Below are 16,604 nucleotides of genomic sequence, written 5' to 3'. Positions count from 1 at the left end.
AGCCATAAAAAGGAATGAAGTACTGATATATGCTACAACATGGATGAACCTTGAAAACATCATGCTAAGTAAAAGAAGCCAGACACAAAGGGCCACATATTATATGATTCTGTCTACTTGAAATGTCTAAAACAGGCAAGTCCATAGAGACAGAAAGTAGATCAGTAGTTGTCAGAGACTAAGGGGAGGAAGGAATAGGGAGTGACTGCTAACAGGGATGGGGTTTCCTTTGGAGGTGACAAAATGTTCTGGAATTGGATAGTGGTGTTCGTCGCACAACCTTGTGAATATACTAGAAATCATTGAAAAGTACACTTCAAATGGTAAATTTATAGTATGTGAATTATATATTTTTAAAAAGTATCTGAGACTGTATATGATGTCAGAACACCTGGTTTTAGTCTTCACACCTACACTCTCTCTCGTGCAGAGTCACCACTTGCCCTTCCTAAGCCTTGCCTCCTTACCTATACACTGGGGCAGGGGCTGAGCCAGGCTCTACCCAAGGTACCTTTCAGCTCCAAGTTCTATGGGTAAGAAATTGGGTGCAGGATTTCCCTGGTGGCACAGTGGTTAAGAATCCGCCTGCCAATGCAGGGGACACGGGTTTGATCCCTGGTCTGGGAAGATCCCACATGCCGCAGAGCAACTAAGCCCACGTGCCACAACTACTGAGCCTGCGCTCTAGAGCCCGTGAGCCACAACTACTGAACCTGCATGCTGCAACTACTGAGCCCCCGTGCTGCAACTACTTAAGCCTGCGCGCCTAGAGCCCGTGCTCCACAACAAGAGAAGCTACCGCAATGAGAAGCCTGCGCACCTCAACGAAGAGTAGCCCCCACTCGCCGCAACTAGAGAAAGCCCGCGCAGCAACGAAGACCCAGTGCAGCCGATTAATTAATTAATTAATTATTTTTAAAAATTGGGTGTATTTCCCCCACTCCAAATTAATGTCACCTCCCACTTTCATATCTTCTGTCACTTGAAGCATCTTGTCATTCTGTTTCCTATTTCAAGGAAAGAATTCTCACTTCTTTCTGAGTGTTTAAAAAAAACACCTATTTTGAGCACATATACAAGGCAGTTGAATAGATAATCTCACTTAACCCACCTAACAACTTTGTGAACTGGCCTTTCTTATCAACCTCATTTTACAAATGCAGACACTGAAGCTCAGGGAAGGAAAGTATGTGGTCCAAGGTAGGTGGAAGCAGGGCTGGGCATATAGCTGGAGCTGCCTCACTCCAGAGGTCACGTCATGACCTCTGCACTGAGCTGCCTCTCTCCACTAACTCCTCCGCTTGGCCCAAATCTCATGCCCCTCAACATTTTCTCTAGCAATTTGTCGATTGATGAATCCAACAGTTTCATTCATCATGCCCATTACTCTAGTAAGTGATTCTTTTTAGTGATTTAGGAATTGGGAAATATCCCTGAATTCTTTGTCATATGTCAAATGCAAACTATATAATAGTATTTCTTAATCAAGGTAATGCTGGCATACCCAGATGGAATGAATAAAGAACAAACTTAGTCTAATACCCTATAAAGAGTAAAAATTAATGGCAATTTCATCTCTTGTCAACTATGCTCTTTGTACTATTGACTACAGTAGTTTGTTTAATTAAACTAGAGGCTTCTTGTTAATTATAGATCATTTACCATACCCAATAAAAGGTCATGCTTCCAATCCCTCAATGTGTTTAAAATTCCTCAAGTATGTTACAAAGCATTTCTTTGTAAAGAGACAGACAAAATAAATTTAACAAGACCATCTGAGTAATTAAACTTAATTGCAGCTAATAAATAAATACCACTACTATACAGGATGTTATTTAATGAAGTTGCTAGTGGCTGCCCCTTCTTTACAGATATTATGGCCTAAATATGTACATGTATTCATAACACATGTATGTCTCAGTCACACAGACAGGATACCTAAGACAGAACTATAGTTAATGTCCAGGGATCCAGCAGTCCTGGTGATACTTAGTAAAGCTGCAAAAAGTTCTAGTTAGTTTTAATGTGAAGGATATCCAAAAATTAGCTTAAATAGACCCTATATTTTTTTTATTCTTAGTGACAATAAAACAAAGTAGTATCAAAAACTTGCATTCTGGAAATGAAAGATTAACATACAATCTAAATCTACTGGTAAAGTACACATTCTTATTAACTAGTGACCAATATAAGATTTACTAAAATTTGAAGTCTTAAAATATTTGTTTTGCTTTGTAAATCTATCCCTATTCATCTAAAGTTAGAGTATCATATCACACTGGAAAAAAATCAGATCATTAAGCTCAAAAGTTCTAATACTGTGCTTCAAAGATAATACTGAAAATATTAAATTTTTATGGTAGTTGCTTAATCTAAAAACATGACAGGATTGACTGAATCCAAGAACATGTCTTGGATCTGTTTACTACATTTTCTCCCCAAACTTAGAGTCCATCAAGTCTTGCCATTTTAAGAGTTTTATAAATTAACAAATGATTGACTCTCGAATGGCTAATTATTACAGAAAAAATAAATGAAACACATAGGCAATTATAAAGGTTTACGTGAAAAACTGCTAAAATGGCTGATGTATTAGCTGAGCAAAATTATCTAGGAATTGCAAAGCAATTTATGCAAGGTCTAACAAAAGTTTAATTTATGCATGGTCTAACAATTTGAAGTGTGGCATCAGATGTGCAAACCTGATTCTCAGGTTTTAGAGAGCCAGAATACCAAAAACTGAGTAATATGCTTTTAGAGCCAGAATACTAAATATTGAGTAAAATGTATTTCAGGGTCTGGAAAAGGAACAATTTTGTATGAAAGGATATTGAAATAGCATTTCATTGAGCAACCACAATAAGCCTTGAAGATTTACATGACTGAGCTGGAATTCAGTGCCAAAGACAAGAGGGAAGCATTTTTTTCTGGGATACACAAAGAGATACCCATAATTAAACATCACACTTCCCTAGAGCAGCATGTTTTCTTATACTGACAAGCAAAATGAGGTATTTAAAATCATGCATTGCTGGCATACAGTCATCTTTTGCATAGCTATTGTTTTAATGTATTTCTGGCTATTAGGCATTTGTCTATTTTTGGTCAGTGAGGTATGATTTAAAGAATTCTGGTTTCGCATAAAAGGCTGTAGTTATGTTAGTGGAATTACATTTATACCACAGTATCTTAAGGATAATTATGGCCTTATTTTGGCTGGTCATACATACATTTTATATTCAAAAGAGAGTGGCTATAACTTTAGTGTAATCAGTACAATTAAAATTAACTATAAGCAGAAAAAACTTTCCAAAGTACCTTTTTAGACTCAACTGTATGTTTTACTTTGCCTTATTTATCACAGCTAGTTAAACATCACACTAATTCCACAACATATTGGGAAAATGCCAAACAAGTCATGTTTCCTTAACAGTCCATCAATTAAGTCAGAGCCTAATGATAGATTATGTATTCAATAATTCTTTTGTTCTAGATCAAAGAATGCCACACTACTTCAGCCTGATCCTACTATAACTACTAAACTACCAAAAAGCAGCAATTCTGTTACAATTTCTATAAGTCTTCTATAAGACTTTTCCTCTACTTTCTCACCTGTACCCTACTCAAATTGATTTTTTTCCATTTTATTTAAATTATAAAGAATATATTAAACGTAAATACCCAAAAATTTAATGTGCTTTTGTTTCCAAAAATGACCATTTACCTACAAAGACATTTAATCTTCTGCTTTCTATTCTATTATTTATGAAGATTAACTGTTCAATAATATTCAGGCATATTATTTTATTTTATTTTTTAACATCTTTATTGGAGTATAATTGCTTTACAATGTTGTGTTAGTTTCTGCTGTATAACAAAGTGAATCAGCTATACATAAACATATCTCCCCATATCTCCTCCCTCTTGCGTCTCCCTCCCACCCTCCCTATCCCACCCCTCTAAGTGGACACAAAGCACCAAGCTGATCTCCCTGTGCTATGTGGTTGCTTCCCACTAGCTATCCGTTTTACATTTGGTAGTGTATATATGTCCATGCCACTCTCTCACTTCGTCCCAGCTTACCCTTCCCCTTCCCCGTGTCCTCAAGTCCATTCTCTTCGTCTGCGTTTTTATTCCTGTCCTGCCCCTAAGTTCTTCAGAGTTTAATAAACTCAAAATGGATTAAAGACCTAAATGTAAGGCCAGACACTATACAACTCTTAGAGAAAAACATAGGCAGAATACTCTATGACATGCATCACAGCAAGATCCTTTCTGACCCACCTCCTAGAGAAATGGAAATAAAAACAAAAATAAACAAATGGGATCTAATGAAATTTAAAAGCTTTTGCACAGCAAAGGAAACCATAAACAAGACAAAAAGACAACCCTCAGAATGGGAGAAAATATTTGCAAATGAAGCAACTGACAAAGGATTAATCTCCAAAATATACAAGTAGCTCATGCAGCTCAATATCAAAAAAACAAACAACCCAATCCAAAAATGGGCAGAAGACCTAAATAGACATTTCTCCAAAGAAGATATACAGATTGCCAACAAACACATGAAAGGATGCTCAACATCACTAATCATTAGAGAAATACAAATCATAACTACAATGAGGTGTCACCTTACACCAGTCAGAATGGCCATCATCAAAAAATCTACAAACAATAAATGCTGGAGAGGGTGTGGAGAAAAGGGAACCCTCCTGCACTGCTGGTGGGAATGTAAATTGATACAGCCACTATGGAGAACAGTATGGAGGTTCCTTAAAAAACTAAAAATAGAACTACCATATGACCCAGCAATCCCACTACTGGGCATATACCCTGAGAAAACCATAATTCAAAAAAGAGTCATGTACCACAATGTTCATTGCAGCTCTATTTACAATAGCCAGGACATGGAAGCAACCTAAGTGTCCATCGACAGATGAATGGATAAAGAAGATGTGGCACATATATACAATAGAATATTATTCAGCCATAAAAAGAAATGAAATGGAGGCATTTGTAGTGAGGTGGATGGAGTTAGAGTCTGTCATACAGAGTGAAGTAAGTCAGAAAGAGAAAAACAAATACAGTATGTTAACACATATATATGGAATCTAAGGAAAAAAAAAAAAAAAGGTCATGAAGAACCTAGTGGCAAGACGGGAATAAAGACACAGACCTACTAGAGAATGGACTTGAGGATATGGGGAGGGGGAGGGGTAAGATGTGACAGGGTGAGAGAGCGGCATGGACATATATACACTACCAAATGTAAAATAGATAGCTAGTGGGAAGCGGCCGCATAGCACAGGGAGATCAGCTCGGTGCTTTGTGACCACCTAGAGGGGTGGGATAGGGAGGGTGGGAGGGAGGGAGACGCAAGAGGGAAGAGATATGGGAACATATGTATATGTATAACTGATTCACTTTGTTATAAAGCAGAAACTAACACACCATTGTAAAGCAAATATATTCCAATAAAGATGTTAAAAAAAAAAATGTTAAAAAAAAAATGCCAAGTGACCAGTGGGAGACCTGAGAGTTTGATTATGGAGGTCAAACTACCATCGATGAGCTTCAAGTTCAGAAGCCTCTTCAGACTCTGTATCCTAGGGCTGGTGGTCATGGGAAGACTACATGCAATTTAAGCTAATCAAAATACATTCTAATTCAAGTGAAACTGCCTTTTTACAGCTTTCAAAGTCACAACAGAAAATGTCTTAAAGACTAAAAGCCTTAAAGAAAACGTCTTTAAATCATTTCTAACAATTTTCAATTGTTAGTTTTTTGTTTGGTTACTAGCTAAAATCTGAGGCAATATGATACATGCCTTTTATATGTTCTTTCAAAATGTGTTTATAGTATACTACAAATGATATTTAACGATTTTTCTCATTTAAAGGCTCCAACTTGGTAAATGATGGTTACTTCATGCAGCCAAGTCCTCTCAAATCATCTGGGTGTAAAAACTTCAGAAAAATTCCACCTGAGACCTGTTTGTGTGTGTGTGCTTCCTCCTCACCCCCACCAAAGGAGGTATATGCAAGTCCTGGAATGAGACTTCAGGTCTCAGCTCAGACTTCAGCAGCAGCTGCTTCAGGTATCAAGATTTATAATTTTGGAACACCTAGTTTTACTGAGTATTTTGCCACTGTCATCAGCATTTCATAGATGAGGAAGTTAAGATTAGAGAAGTTTAGCAACGTGGCTGAGGCCCATGACTAACGAAGGTCGGGGTATGGATCTGCAAGCAGGTCTGCCTGACTGCACGGCCCACGCTCTTATCCCCCCTAATATGTTCCTTCCGGTCCAGGCCTGGCCCATGCCAGCCTGCACCTGAACTCCTTCCATGCCTTGTCACATCAGACCTTTAACCACAGAACAGTCTTTCTGCATCCACTGCCGGACCCGACAGTTTGTTCTCCACACTGACACCAGAGTGATCTCCTCAGCCAGAAACCCTCAATGGCACTCTCTGCTTAAGAGCCTGAATGATCTGGCCCTGGTGTCCTATCCAGCCTTACCTCTTGCCCTCTTGGTTCCAGGTCAGCCACTCCAAGGTTTTCTTTCCATTCCTAGAACACAGCCAGCCTCTTCCCACCCTGAGGCCCTTGCATCTACTGTTCTCTCCTTCAGGTATGCTGTGTCCCACATTCCACAGACCTTTAGCGAACTAATTCCTACTCAGCCTTCACATCTCAGCTCAATACCACTGCCCCAGGAAAGCCTTTCCAAACTACATGCCATTTCACTCCAGACTAGATCTCGTTTCTCTGTCACGCCCTTTCCCAGCACTCAGTACATTTCCTGCCTAGCCCCTAGCAAGATTTACTATTACATATTTACATGGTTATTTAAATAATGTCTCTCCCATTTAACTAATGTAGATGAGTGGTTCTTAAAATTTAGTGTGTATCAAAATCACCTGGAGTCCTTATTAAAAAGTGATCACTGCATCTCACCCTCCAGACTATCTGATTCTCTGAGTCTGGAGTAAGGCCAGGAACTCTATATTTACAAGTTCCCAGGGATGCTGAAGATGCTGGACCCTGGACTGATCCAGTACAGTGGTTATCAACTCTGGGTAAACATTAGAATCACCGGGGAGCCAATGCCAAGCCGGGCTCCCAGAGGTTTTGATTTAATTGGGTTAAGGTAGAACCCAGGACATCTTATCCCAAATACTGCATACTTATCCTAAAAACGTTTTTATATAAAATTTAAATGTAACCAATGTCTTGTACATTTTTATTTGTTAAATCTGGTAACTCTACTTGGAAATCCTATTGCAACATAACACATAGTATGTCATATATTTATGTACACATATTATATATATGATTGTAAGCTGACCTTTCACTTCTACAGAGCACAGAAAGGGTGAGGCTAAAAAAGTGGAATTTTTAGACTTAAATTTTTTTTCTTAAGGATTAGACCTTACAAGTAGTTACCAACAGATTTTAAAAGCTTATTTGGTATCTAAAATGGGGCAAATTCTCAATGTCAAATAATTTTAACAGGATTATTAAATGACTTCTAGGTTCCTTTAAGCCCTGAGGCTGTGAACCTCATTTTGGGCCAGCAGGGTAACAATGCAGCCTCAATATTATTGCTCTGACATCAAGCAGTGAGTCATCTGGGCAGAGCTCTGCTGGGACTCAACACAGAGGAGATGTTCCTTCATATATCAAAAGTAGGTAAAATTTATTTATTTAATAAGTATCCCAGAAAAAATAAAACGTTGAACATGTGGCTGCTTTAGATAATGCAGTTTTGTCTTTCTCACATCAATGGAGGAAGTCTTGTGCAATTTTCTAATCTTAGAGTAGGATCAGCGATTTCAAGTCTTATATAAATTGATACGTTAAATTTGCATTTTTGATGCTGTAAAGGGTCTACTTAATTCCAGCTCGGCATGTTTATCGAATTATGGGTAAACTATAGATTTCCAAATCAAGAATCCTCTGTGATCAGTGACCATCATGTAGCCTTCTGCCTCTCCACTTAAGTAACCTTCCAGGTCTCTGGTTTAAGGACAAAGACTCCATATAAGTATTTCAAATATTAAATCACATTATTTTATGAATACTCACAGAATGTAATCATTTCAACAATTATTGCTATCTTCCACTGTGTGCAATGCTTACTTGCCAAACAATGTGACACTTTTCATCTATTCAGGATTTTAAGAACTGTTTATAAAAACAGGTTACTGAATAAATGCATGGGCATCAGAATGAATTCCAATTCCAGCAACCTAAATGACAGAACACAGGAATCTACTCAAACCCCATAGGACCAAGTGTAATAGCAGTAGTACACGGAGAGAGGGATAGAAAGACCGTCACACCAAGCTCATGGTTGTTTGCATATTTACATGATTTATTTCAATTCACCTAACTTCAAGCAAACACACAAAAATCACTTCAGATTATTTCTTCTGAAATAATAAATGTCAAATACTTTAAAAACAGATATTTCAAAAAATAAGACCTATAACTGTATAAAATGTAGACAGTCATGGGTTTCTTATGTCGGGATAGCTTACCAAATCCAAAAGCACTGGACCCTCTGATGCTCTGTGAAGCCTGAACACTTGTAGATGTGTATAGTCCTGTCACCAGTAAGCCATCAAAGAAGGTGCTTGTTGAAATTGTCACTGAAATACAGGGGAAAGAAAGAAACCTTAATTAATACAGTCAGAATAATGAGATACATTTCTGAAGTGTTAGACATTGTCAAAACAATCTTTACGCATTATTAACAAATTATTTTTATACTATCCCTACTTAGTATTTTCTTTATATTAGAAAGTACAGAGGAGGAAAAAGAAAAAAACAAAAGCTCAGAACTCCAATGTCTGTAATTGCTGGTCTTAAATTTAGTACATCAGTTCCACCTTTCTGCATTCATTTACACTTTCCCTAGCTATGTGCAAAATCATCGGAAAATAATGTAGTACTGAATAGTCAGTTTCCCCACCTCCATCACCACCCCTGAAGGCAGTCAAAGGCATTGCTGGAGTTTTAGCATTGTGATGAAACACTCTTATTTTTTTTAATATTCAATACTGTGGGAAACAATCTTACATCAGCTGAAAGCAGAATAGTAAGCTGCACTGCATTTCTTATTGCTACTCTGTGTTTCATAGATGAGTCCCCTGGAGTCTTTCAACAAAAGCGGACTAATTTGCATGAAGACAGTCAGCCCTTCTCCCTTTGCGAACAGGAAAAGACCACTACATGCTTTAAGTTTTAGAACAAAGTCTACAAGAGGAGTCCAAATGGTTTTATAACCAGAAAATCAGGATGTTCCTGGGGGAAAAAGGGTCAAATTAAGTGTATCTGTACACTACTCAGGTTTGGCTTCTTAAACAATCGTATCTTGCTCACCACCCTAAAAGTTGATCATAGGGCTTCCCTGGTGGCGCAGTGGTTGAGAATCTGCCTGCTAATGCAGGGGACACGGGTTCGAGCCCTGGTCTGGGAGGATCCTACATGCCGTGGAGCAATTAGGCCCGTGAGCCACAATTACTGAGCCTGCGCGTCTGGAGCCTGTGCTCCACAACAAGAGAGGCCGCGATAAGGAGAGGCCCGCGCACCGCGATGAAGAGTGGCCCCCAGTTGCCACAACTAGAGAAAGTCCTCGCACAGAAACGAAGACCCAACACAGCCATAAATTAAATAAATAAATAAATAAATAAAAATTAAAAAAAAAAAAAAAAAGAATGTGGCAGTCTTTACTGAGTTGGGATAGTGACAAATGAAAACTGTATGTTCCTGAGGCACTCATGTCACTTAACTCCATGGTAAAGTTCAGCTACTTTCCTTAAAAAAAAAAAAAAAAAAAGTTGATCATAATTTCCTCCTTGACATAATAATTTTTTCTCCTGCATTGCCTTTATTACATCAAGATGAAGGCATCTGTAGGAAGCAGCCAGGAGAAGGTAATATTATTTTGGTAGTACACAGTACAAGGCTGTCATAATGCTTGCTGGCAATAAGGAGAATGACCACAGTTACATTAACTGTGATGAGAATGTTTAAACTCCAGGAAATCCAGTGAGTAGAGCGGAATGGTTTGAAACATCCGTATTATAAAACATAAATAAGACACATGTATCAACAGAACAGCCTGACATCATGCTACCCCCAAAATGGCACTGGATGTTGGAATAAATCATCTCCATATCCTTTAATAAGATAATAGCTAATATTTTGAGTGCTGGCATATAAATCACATGAAAACCATTCAGCAGGGCACTGAGATAAGTAGTTTACATGTATTATCTCATTTCATTAACAAAACATCTCTGTAAAGGGGGTACTGTTATCATTCTCAGGATACAAGTGAGGAATCTGTGGCACAGAGCAATTAAGAACTTTGTCCAGGACCATGTGATAACATCTAAAACTTTTTTTTTTTTAACATCTTTATTGGAGTATAATTGCTTTACAATGGTGTGTTAGTTTCTGCTTTATAACAAAGTGAATCAGTTATACATATACATATGTTCCCATATCTCTTCCCTCTTGCATCTCCCTCCCTCCCACCCTCCCTATCCCACCCCTCTAGGTGGTCACAAAGCACAGAGCTGATCTCCCTGTGCTATGCGGTTGCTTCCCACTAGCTATCTATTTTGCGTTTGGTAGTGTATATATGTCCATGACGCTCTCTCACTCTGTCACATCTCACCCTTCCCCCTCCCCATATCCTCAAGTCCATTCTCTAGTAGGTCTGTGTCTTTATTCCCGTCTTGCCACTAGGTTCTTCATGATCTTTTTTTTTTTTCCTTAGATTCCATATATATGTGTTAGCATACTGTATTTGTTTTTCTCTTTCTGACTTACTTCACTCTGTATGACAGACTCTAACTCCATCCACCTCACTACAAATAACTCCATTTCGTTTCTTTTTATGGCTGAGTAATATTCCATTGTATATATGTGCCACATCTTCTTTATCCATTCATCCGATGATGGACACTTAGGTTGCTTCCATGTCCTGGCTATTGTAAATAGAGCTGCAATGAACATTTTGGTACATGACTCTTTTTGAATTATGGTTTTCTCAGGGTATACGCCCAGTAGTGGGATTGCTGGGTTGTATGGTAGTTCTATTTTTAGTTTTTTAAGGAACCTCCATACTGTTCTCCATAGTGGCTGTATCAATTTACATTCCCACCAACAGTGCAAGAGTGTTCCCTTTGTTTACCTGGCTTATCTCCCATTTTCTTCCTACCCTACACCTACCACCCCCCACCAAATCCCCAAGTGGCAAAGTGGCCGTGGCCAAATTTTTGTTTAATAACCTCTTTCCCACATTATTCACATGCATTAGGAGTATTTGAAAAGCAAAATGAAAGCTACAGGAGTCAATATCACTGTTACTAGCGAGGAAGAGGGCCAAAAGGCAGCTAGGAGGTGTCACCTATGGCACGGTGGGTGAAGCCCTAGGCCAGATAAGGGATGAGATCTGGAACTGGGCCCTCATCTACTGCTACCTGTTCTTCAGCAAAACCACTTCACTTCTCAGAGTCTAAAGTTCCTCATCTGTAGAATAACACCCTAGTTGTCAGCCCCCTGTTTTGCTTACCCCAGATTCCCACAGGTGGTTGTATTGCTGCCTTCATCCTTTGGTTCAGTGAGGTAAAAAGTGCTTAAACTGCTTCTGTGCCCCATCCAGGAGGTTTAGAATTAGGTTACTTCCTGTTAAGTTGCCTATACTAACCACTGAACTCAAGTGCTGTGTCTCAGATTGTCCTTCACAGCAAATCAGACCCAACCTGCAGAGTCTTACTGTGGACCCACGGGACCTTGCTTTTACCTACTTCCTCTCAATCCACTCCACTCTACTGCAGCAAGATGGCACCAATCCCACGTTAATGCACAAATGCAGCCCCTGTGGACTCCTCTGCATTCCTTCACGCTTCTACTCTGGTTCCTATTTCCAAGATTCTGAAAAATGTAAGGGTTTATGTGTTTGGGATTGAGGCAAAACTGAATTTGACTCTCACCTCTTTCTACCTTTGTCCAGGGTGTGACCTTAGGGTGAGTCATAGACTCCCCATATACAAAAGGGAATCATAATACTATCAGGTCTACTGTAAGAAATAAAGACAAATACGTATTATCTATCAATGTATCTAGATCCTTAACACACTATCATGCACATAGTAATGAATCAATAAAAGTCAGTTACCTTTCCCTGCCCTTTTTCAGACCTGGAAGCCCTGCTGTGCTCCTCCCTTCCTGAGAACCGGGGTCCTGTACAGACCTCCTGGCATCTCCCTCGCCAGATGCCTGGGTATGTCCAATCACTGGACTACCACCTCTGAGTCCTTCTGCCTGCCAGGACGCTCCACGTACCCTTCCCACCCACTGCTTCATTTCCGACCACAGTCCACTCAAGTCTGAGCTGTGATCTCAAATGGGCCCAAGATAAATGAGCATCCCCAGCTTGTTATTAGTTTAACTGTCTTTCCAAAAGATACCCTTCAAGCATCTGTTCAATGTTAATTTAAAACAGACGCTAAACACTCTCGGAGAAGTGGCTGAGAAAGAAAAGAACCATGCGTGGCAGCTCTCAGTCTTTCTTCTACTGCCCTCAGCTATTCAGCTCTGGCCTCAAACAGCTATGTCCCTCCCAGCAAAACATAAGCCCTGCCATGTCTACCGTGACAATTGAAAAATTCAATTTATTGGTGGCTTGTACGTATCTAGGGAAGTTTCAATAGCTTAGAGATGTACATCTAGTAAGCTATCTGGGTGGCCTGTGACTCATTTGGAAACTGAGCATGGCCAAGGTCTACCGTGCCCCTTAGATATCCAACCAGACTGTTAATCCTTTCCAGACCTCCCCTCTCACCTACCACCCAGTGCCTCTCCAGACCCAGAGGATGAAGCAAATTCTATCTTAACTCTTCCACACACCGTAAGAGGAGCCTGCTTCAGATCAGTTCTCTTCTTTACTTAGATTCTTGGGTGCTGAAGCAGCAAGGTCTAGTGAAAACAGCCCATGAATAAGAGAACTGGACTTCATTCCCAATATTATTAATTTGCTATGTCAGACTGAGCAAGGTTTTCTCTCTGCTTGGTTCTATTCCTAGTAGTGATGTGAGTACCTATTATTTGGTAACCTCAAGGGTAGGTGGGCTTAAATATGTCAGAAATCGTTTCTAAACATTAAATGACTTGAAAAAAAAAAAGAAATTCGTAAGAAAAACACTTACTACTCTTAGAGACTCTTGGCTTTAAATACCATCCATAAGCTGACTACTCTCAAATTTCTATCTCCAGTCCAGACCTCTTTATAAATATACTCCAGATATATATCAAGCTTCTGCTCAACACCCCCGCTTAGATGTCCACAAGATGTCTCAACTTCAACACGACCGAAACTGAACACTCACCCCACCCCGCAAACCTGCGTCTCCTGCAGCCTTCCCCAACTCTGCTGATGGCAGCACCGTTGTTCCTGCTGCTCAGGCCAAAAACCTCTAAGTCAATTTTGGAATCACCTTCTTCCATACCCTGAATGCAGTCCATCAGTAAATCCTGCCGGCTCTGCCTTCAGATCATGTCCAGAATCTGACCACTTACCACACTGTTCTGAGCTACCATCATCTCTCCCGTTGTTGCATTAGACATCAATCTGGTCTTCCTGTTCTATCCTCTCTCTACAGCCTAATCTCAGTGGAAGAGTCAGAGGAATTCTTTTTTAGACATCCAATCATGTCACTCCCCTGCTTACAACTCTCCAATGCTCTCAGAGTCTTTACAGTGGCCTACAAGGTCCTATGTGATCTGCCTCCGTGCCATCTCTGTTCCCATGACCTTCTGCTTTCCTCCTGACTCACCCCACTCCAGGCACACTAGCCTCCTTGCTGTTATTCAGATATGCCAAGCCTTTGCACTAGCTCTTTCCTCTCTGCCTGGGATTCTCTTTCTGCAGATATGTGAAGGGCCAATTCCCTCACCTCTTTCAAGTGAACTCAGATGTCACCCTCTCAATGAGGCCTGCCTTAACCACAGTATTTAAAATTACAAACAGCCCCCAGTCCCCGGTCTCTGCAATATCCACATCTCCAATGCCCCATACTTTGTTCTAACTTCCCCACCCCTACTTTTTTCTATAATTATCACCTTCTAACACATTATACTGATATATTTACTTCAAGTATTTTTTGTTGATTATGTTTATTGTCAGTCTCATTCTGTAGAATGTAAACTCCATCAAAGCAGGCATCTTGAGCGTTTCTTTCAGTAATATATCTCAAGTACCTGAAACAAGTCCTGACACTTTTGGGTGTTCAATAAATATACATGGAAATATTTATTCACGAATAGCTCATTCATAGAACAGTGGAGCCAGGTTGTCTTATCTTCAACTTGTTTCTAGAGGAAAAGTATGTTGTGAATCCCAGACTTTGACAGTCAGATGAATCCCACTTGGAGAAGCCACATGGGAAAAAAAAAGAGAACAGAGAAAAGTTGGCTATTTCTACATTTAAAACATTTTCCAGAGTGCAAGACAGATCAATGCAGACAGAAACTGACTCAGAGACCAGCCAAAGACATTTGTTAAAATGGCAAACCAACTTCAGTATACATACGTTCTCAGATACTGTATGTTTATAGACATCATCTAAAGAAAGAGTTCCCTGTTAAAAATGAATTGATTATCATCTATTTTTCTGCCTGTTGGAGTTGGGAATTTACTTTTTAGGGAAAAAATGAGATTTGCCTTTGGAAAAATGTTTCACTCTTGACACTGTGGAGCAAGCATTGCCTTTCCTCCTCTAAACAGATGTAATGCATAATCCATACATGAACTGGCTGGTAATTGGTCTCTGTTTTCACGAAAGAGGAAATGTTGCTCAGACTCTTACGGAATTAAAGAGGTATCTTCTGGGCACCAGGTCCCTTTTACTCAAGAAGATAATCGGTCTAACTTCTGTATTTAAGAAACACCTGACACAGTTTGGACTCCCTGCTAGTTTGTAGGAAACGTCAGAATGTCCGCAGCCCACATGTTTATATCGACGAGAGCACTGGAGCAAATCCATGAGCAATCTGAGCGAGACAACAAAAACTTTACACCAAGGCACTTTGACTTTCAAACAATGTGAGGGACATCCTTCCCTCTGCCCTATTCTTTCCCTTTCATCAAATGTTTCCTCTTATCTCTACCTGTAGCCCCTGGTTAGTCTGTCAGGGTTTCCTAAAAACACGCACACACACAAAACCCCACAGAAGCAAATAATTGTTTCCTACAACGAGGCTGCTCAGTGTGGTGCTCTGAAGCTGTCCTTCCCTGTGTAATTCTGCAATCATTAGCTTGTGCAGAATTCGGTTTTCATTTGGGGCCTCTTCCCTCATCTTACCTTCTGAGATTTTCCTGATTCCTTTCTACCAAGCTTCATAGGATCTCCAACCTGCACTGACCCTTACTCTACCTACATGCTGTATCTTGACTTCCTTTCTTCTAACTCCACTGGGACTCACCCTTCAAGCACTATGTTAGCTTCTCTACTCTTAGCTCATCACTTGCATCCACCAACTGCTGCCATCCAGGCAACTGGAATAAACTTCTTGAAAGTGGAAGAGTGATGTATGATAAATTAAAGGAAAAGTTTACTATACACAGCACTAATATGGCTACTGACAGAAAAAAAATTGAAGCTCACATTTCTGAATGTAAAATTATTTTAATATGCATATGAACTAGAAAGAAAACTTACAATTTTCATGGTTATCATAATATTTGGCTCAAGTTGATTAAATAAAGATAGATACCTGTTGTCTACTATTTTAAATAAACTATACATGAATCATAGGATTGCGTATGTGGTAGACAAAATAGATATACTAATTGCAGAATGTAAAATACATAGTACTAATTCAGATTACAGCGATTTTTGTAAGTTTCTGATACTCTGATTCAGAATGGTATAGTCTCAACAGCATAATTTAAAATGTTCCAAAGCTAATGTCATTTAAAAACGTTCCCTTTAAAAATATTTGTATATGAAACTACCTTTTTGTAAATAGAAGTTATAGTTAAAATATGTATACTTGGGTACATTAGCATGGAGAACAATTGCACAAAATGTTTATATTTGAACTGCCTTTAACAGTTATTTAACTGTTAGGAATACCTGTATCTAACTGATATTTAACTAGCCCAGTTGATAAGCAAACCCTTCATTTTCTTTCCAAGATTATCAGCCAAATGTTCTAACTAATATGCTAAGATAGGGAACAAATAATATTTCAGCAATTCACTTAAAAAGAAATGTATTATAATATATGAATAATTGCTGAATCTAGGTAGGGGGTATACAGATGTTTGTCGTGCTAGTCTCCTTTGTTTCAGGAAAATTTCATATTAAAAAGTTGAGGGGGGGGCTTCCCCGGTGGCGCAGTGGTTGAGAATCTGCCTGCCAATGCAGGGAACACGGGTTCGAGCCCTGGTCTGGGAGGATCCTACATGCCGTGGAGCAAATGGGCCCGTGAGCCGCAACTACTGAGCCTGCGCGTCTGGAGCCTGTGCTCCGCAATGAGAGGCCCGCGCACCGCGATGAAGGGTGGCCCCCTCTTGCCGCA

At 39.5% G+C, this 16,604-nt stretch overlaps 1 protein-coding gene across 3 annotated transcripts in view; it reads right to left on the bottom strand.

Annotated features, from left to right (window-relative positions):
• RELN (reelin) overlaps window positions 1–16,604 on the bottom strand; it is a 529,312-nt gene that overhangs the window by 438,876 nt on the left and 73,832 nt on the right. For all 3 annotated transcript variants that reach the window (XM_082399695.1, XM_082399693.1, XM_082399694.1), the window contains exon 2: window positions 8,546–8,656. In XM_082399695.1, coding sequence (XP_082255821.1) covers window positions 8,546–8,656 — 111 coding nt within the window. The remainder of the gene's footprint in view (window positions 1–8,545; window positions 8,657–16,604) is intronic.

The sequence above is a fragment of the Balaenoptera borealis genome (assembly GCF_965194805.1).
Source record: "Balaenoptera borealis genome assembly, chromosome: 7".
Taxonomy (NCBI): domain Eukaryota; kingdom Metazoa; phylum Chordata; class Mammalia; order Artiodactyla; family Balaenopteridae; genus Balaenoptera; species Balaenoptera borealis.
The sequence above is the reverse complement of the archived record's forward strand: the minus strand, read 5'-3'. Positions and strand labels throughout refer to the sequence as shown.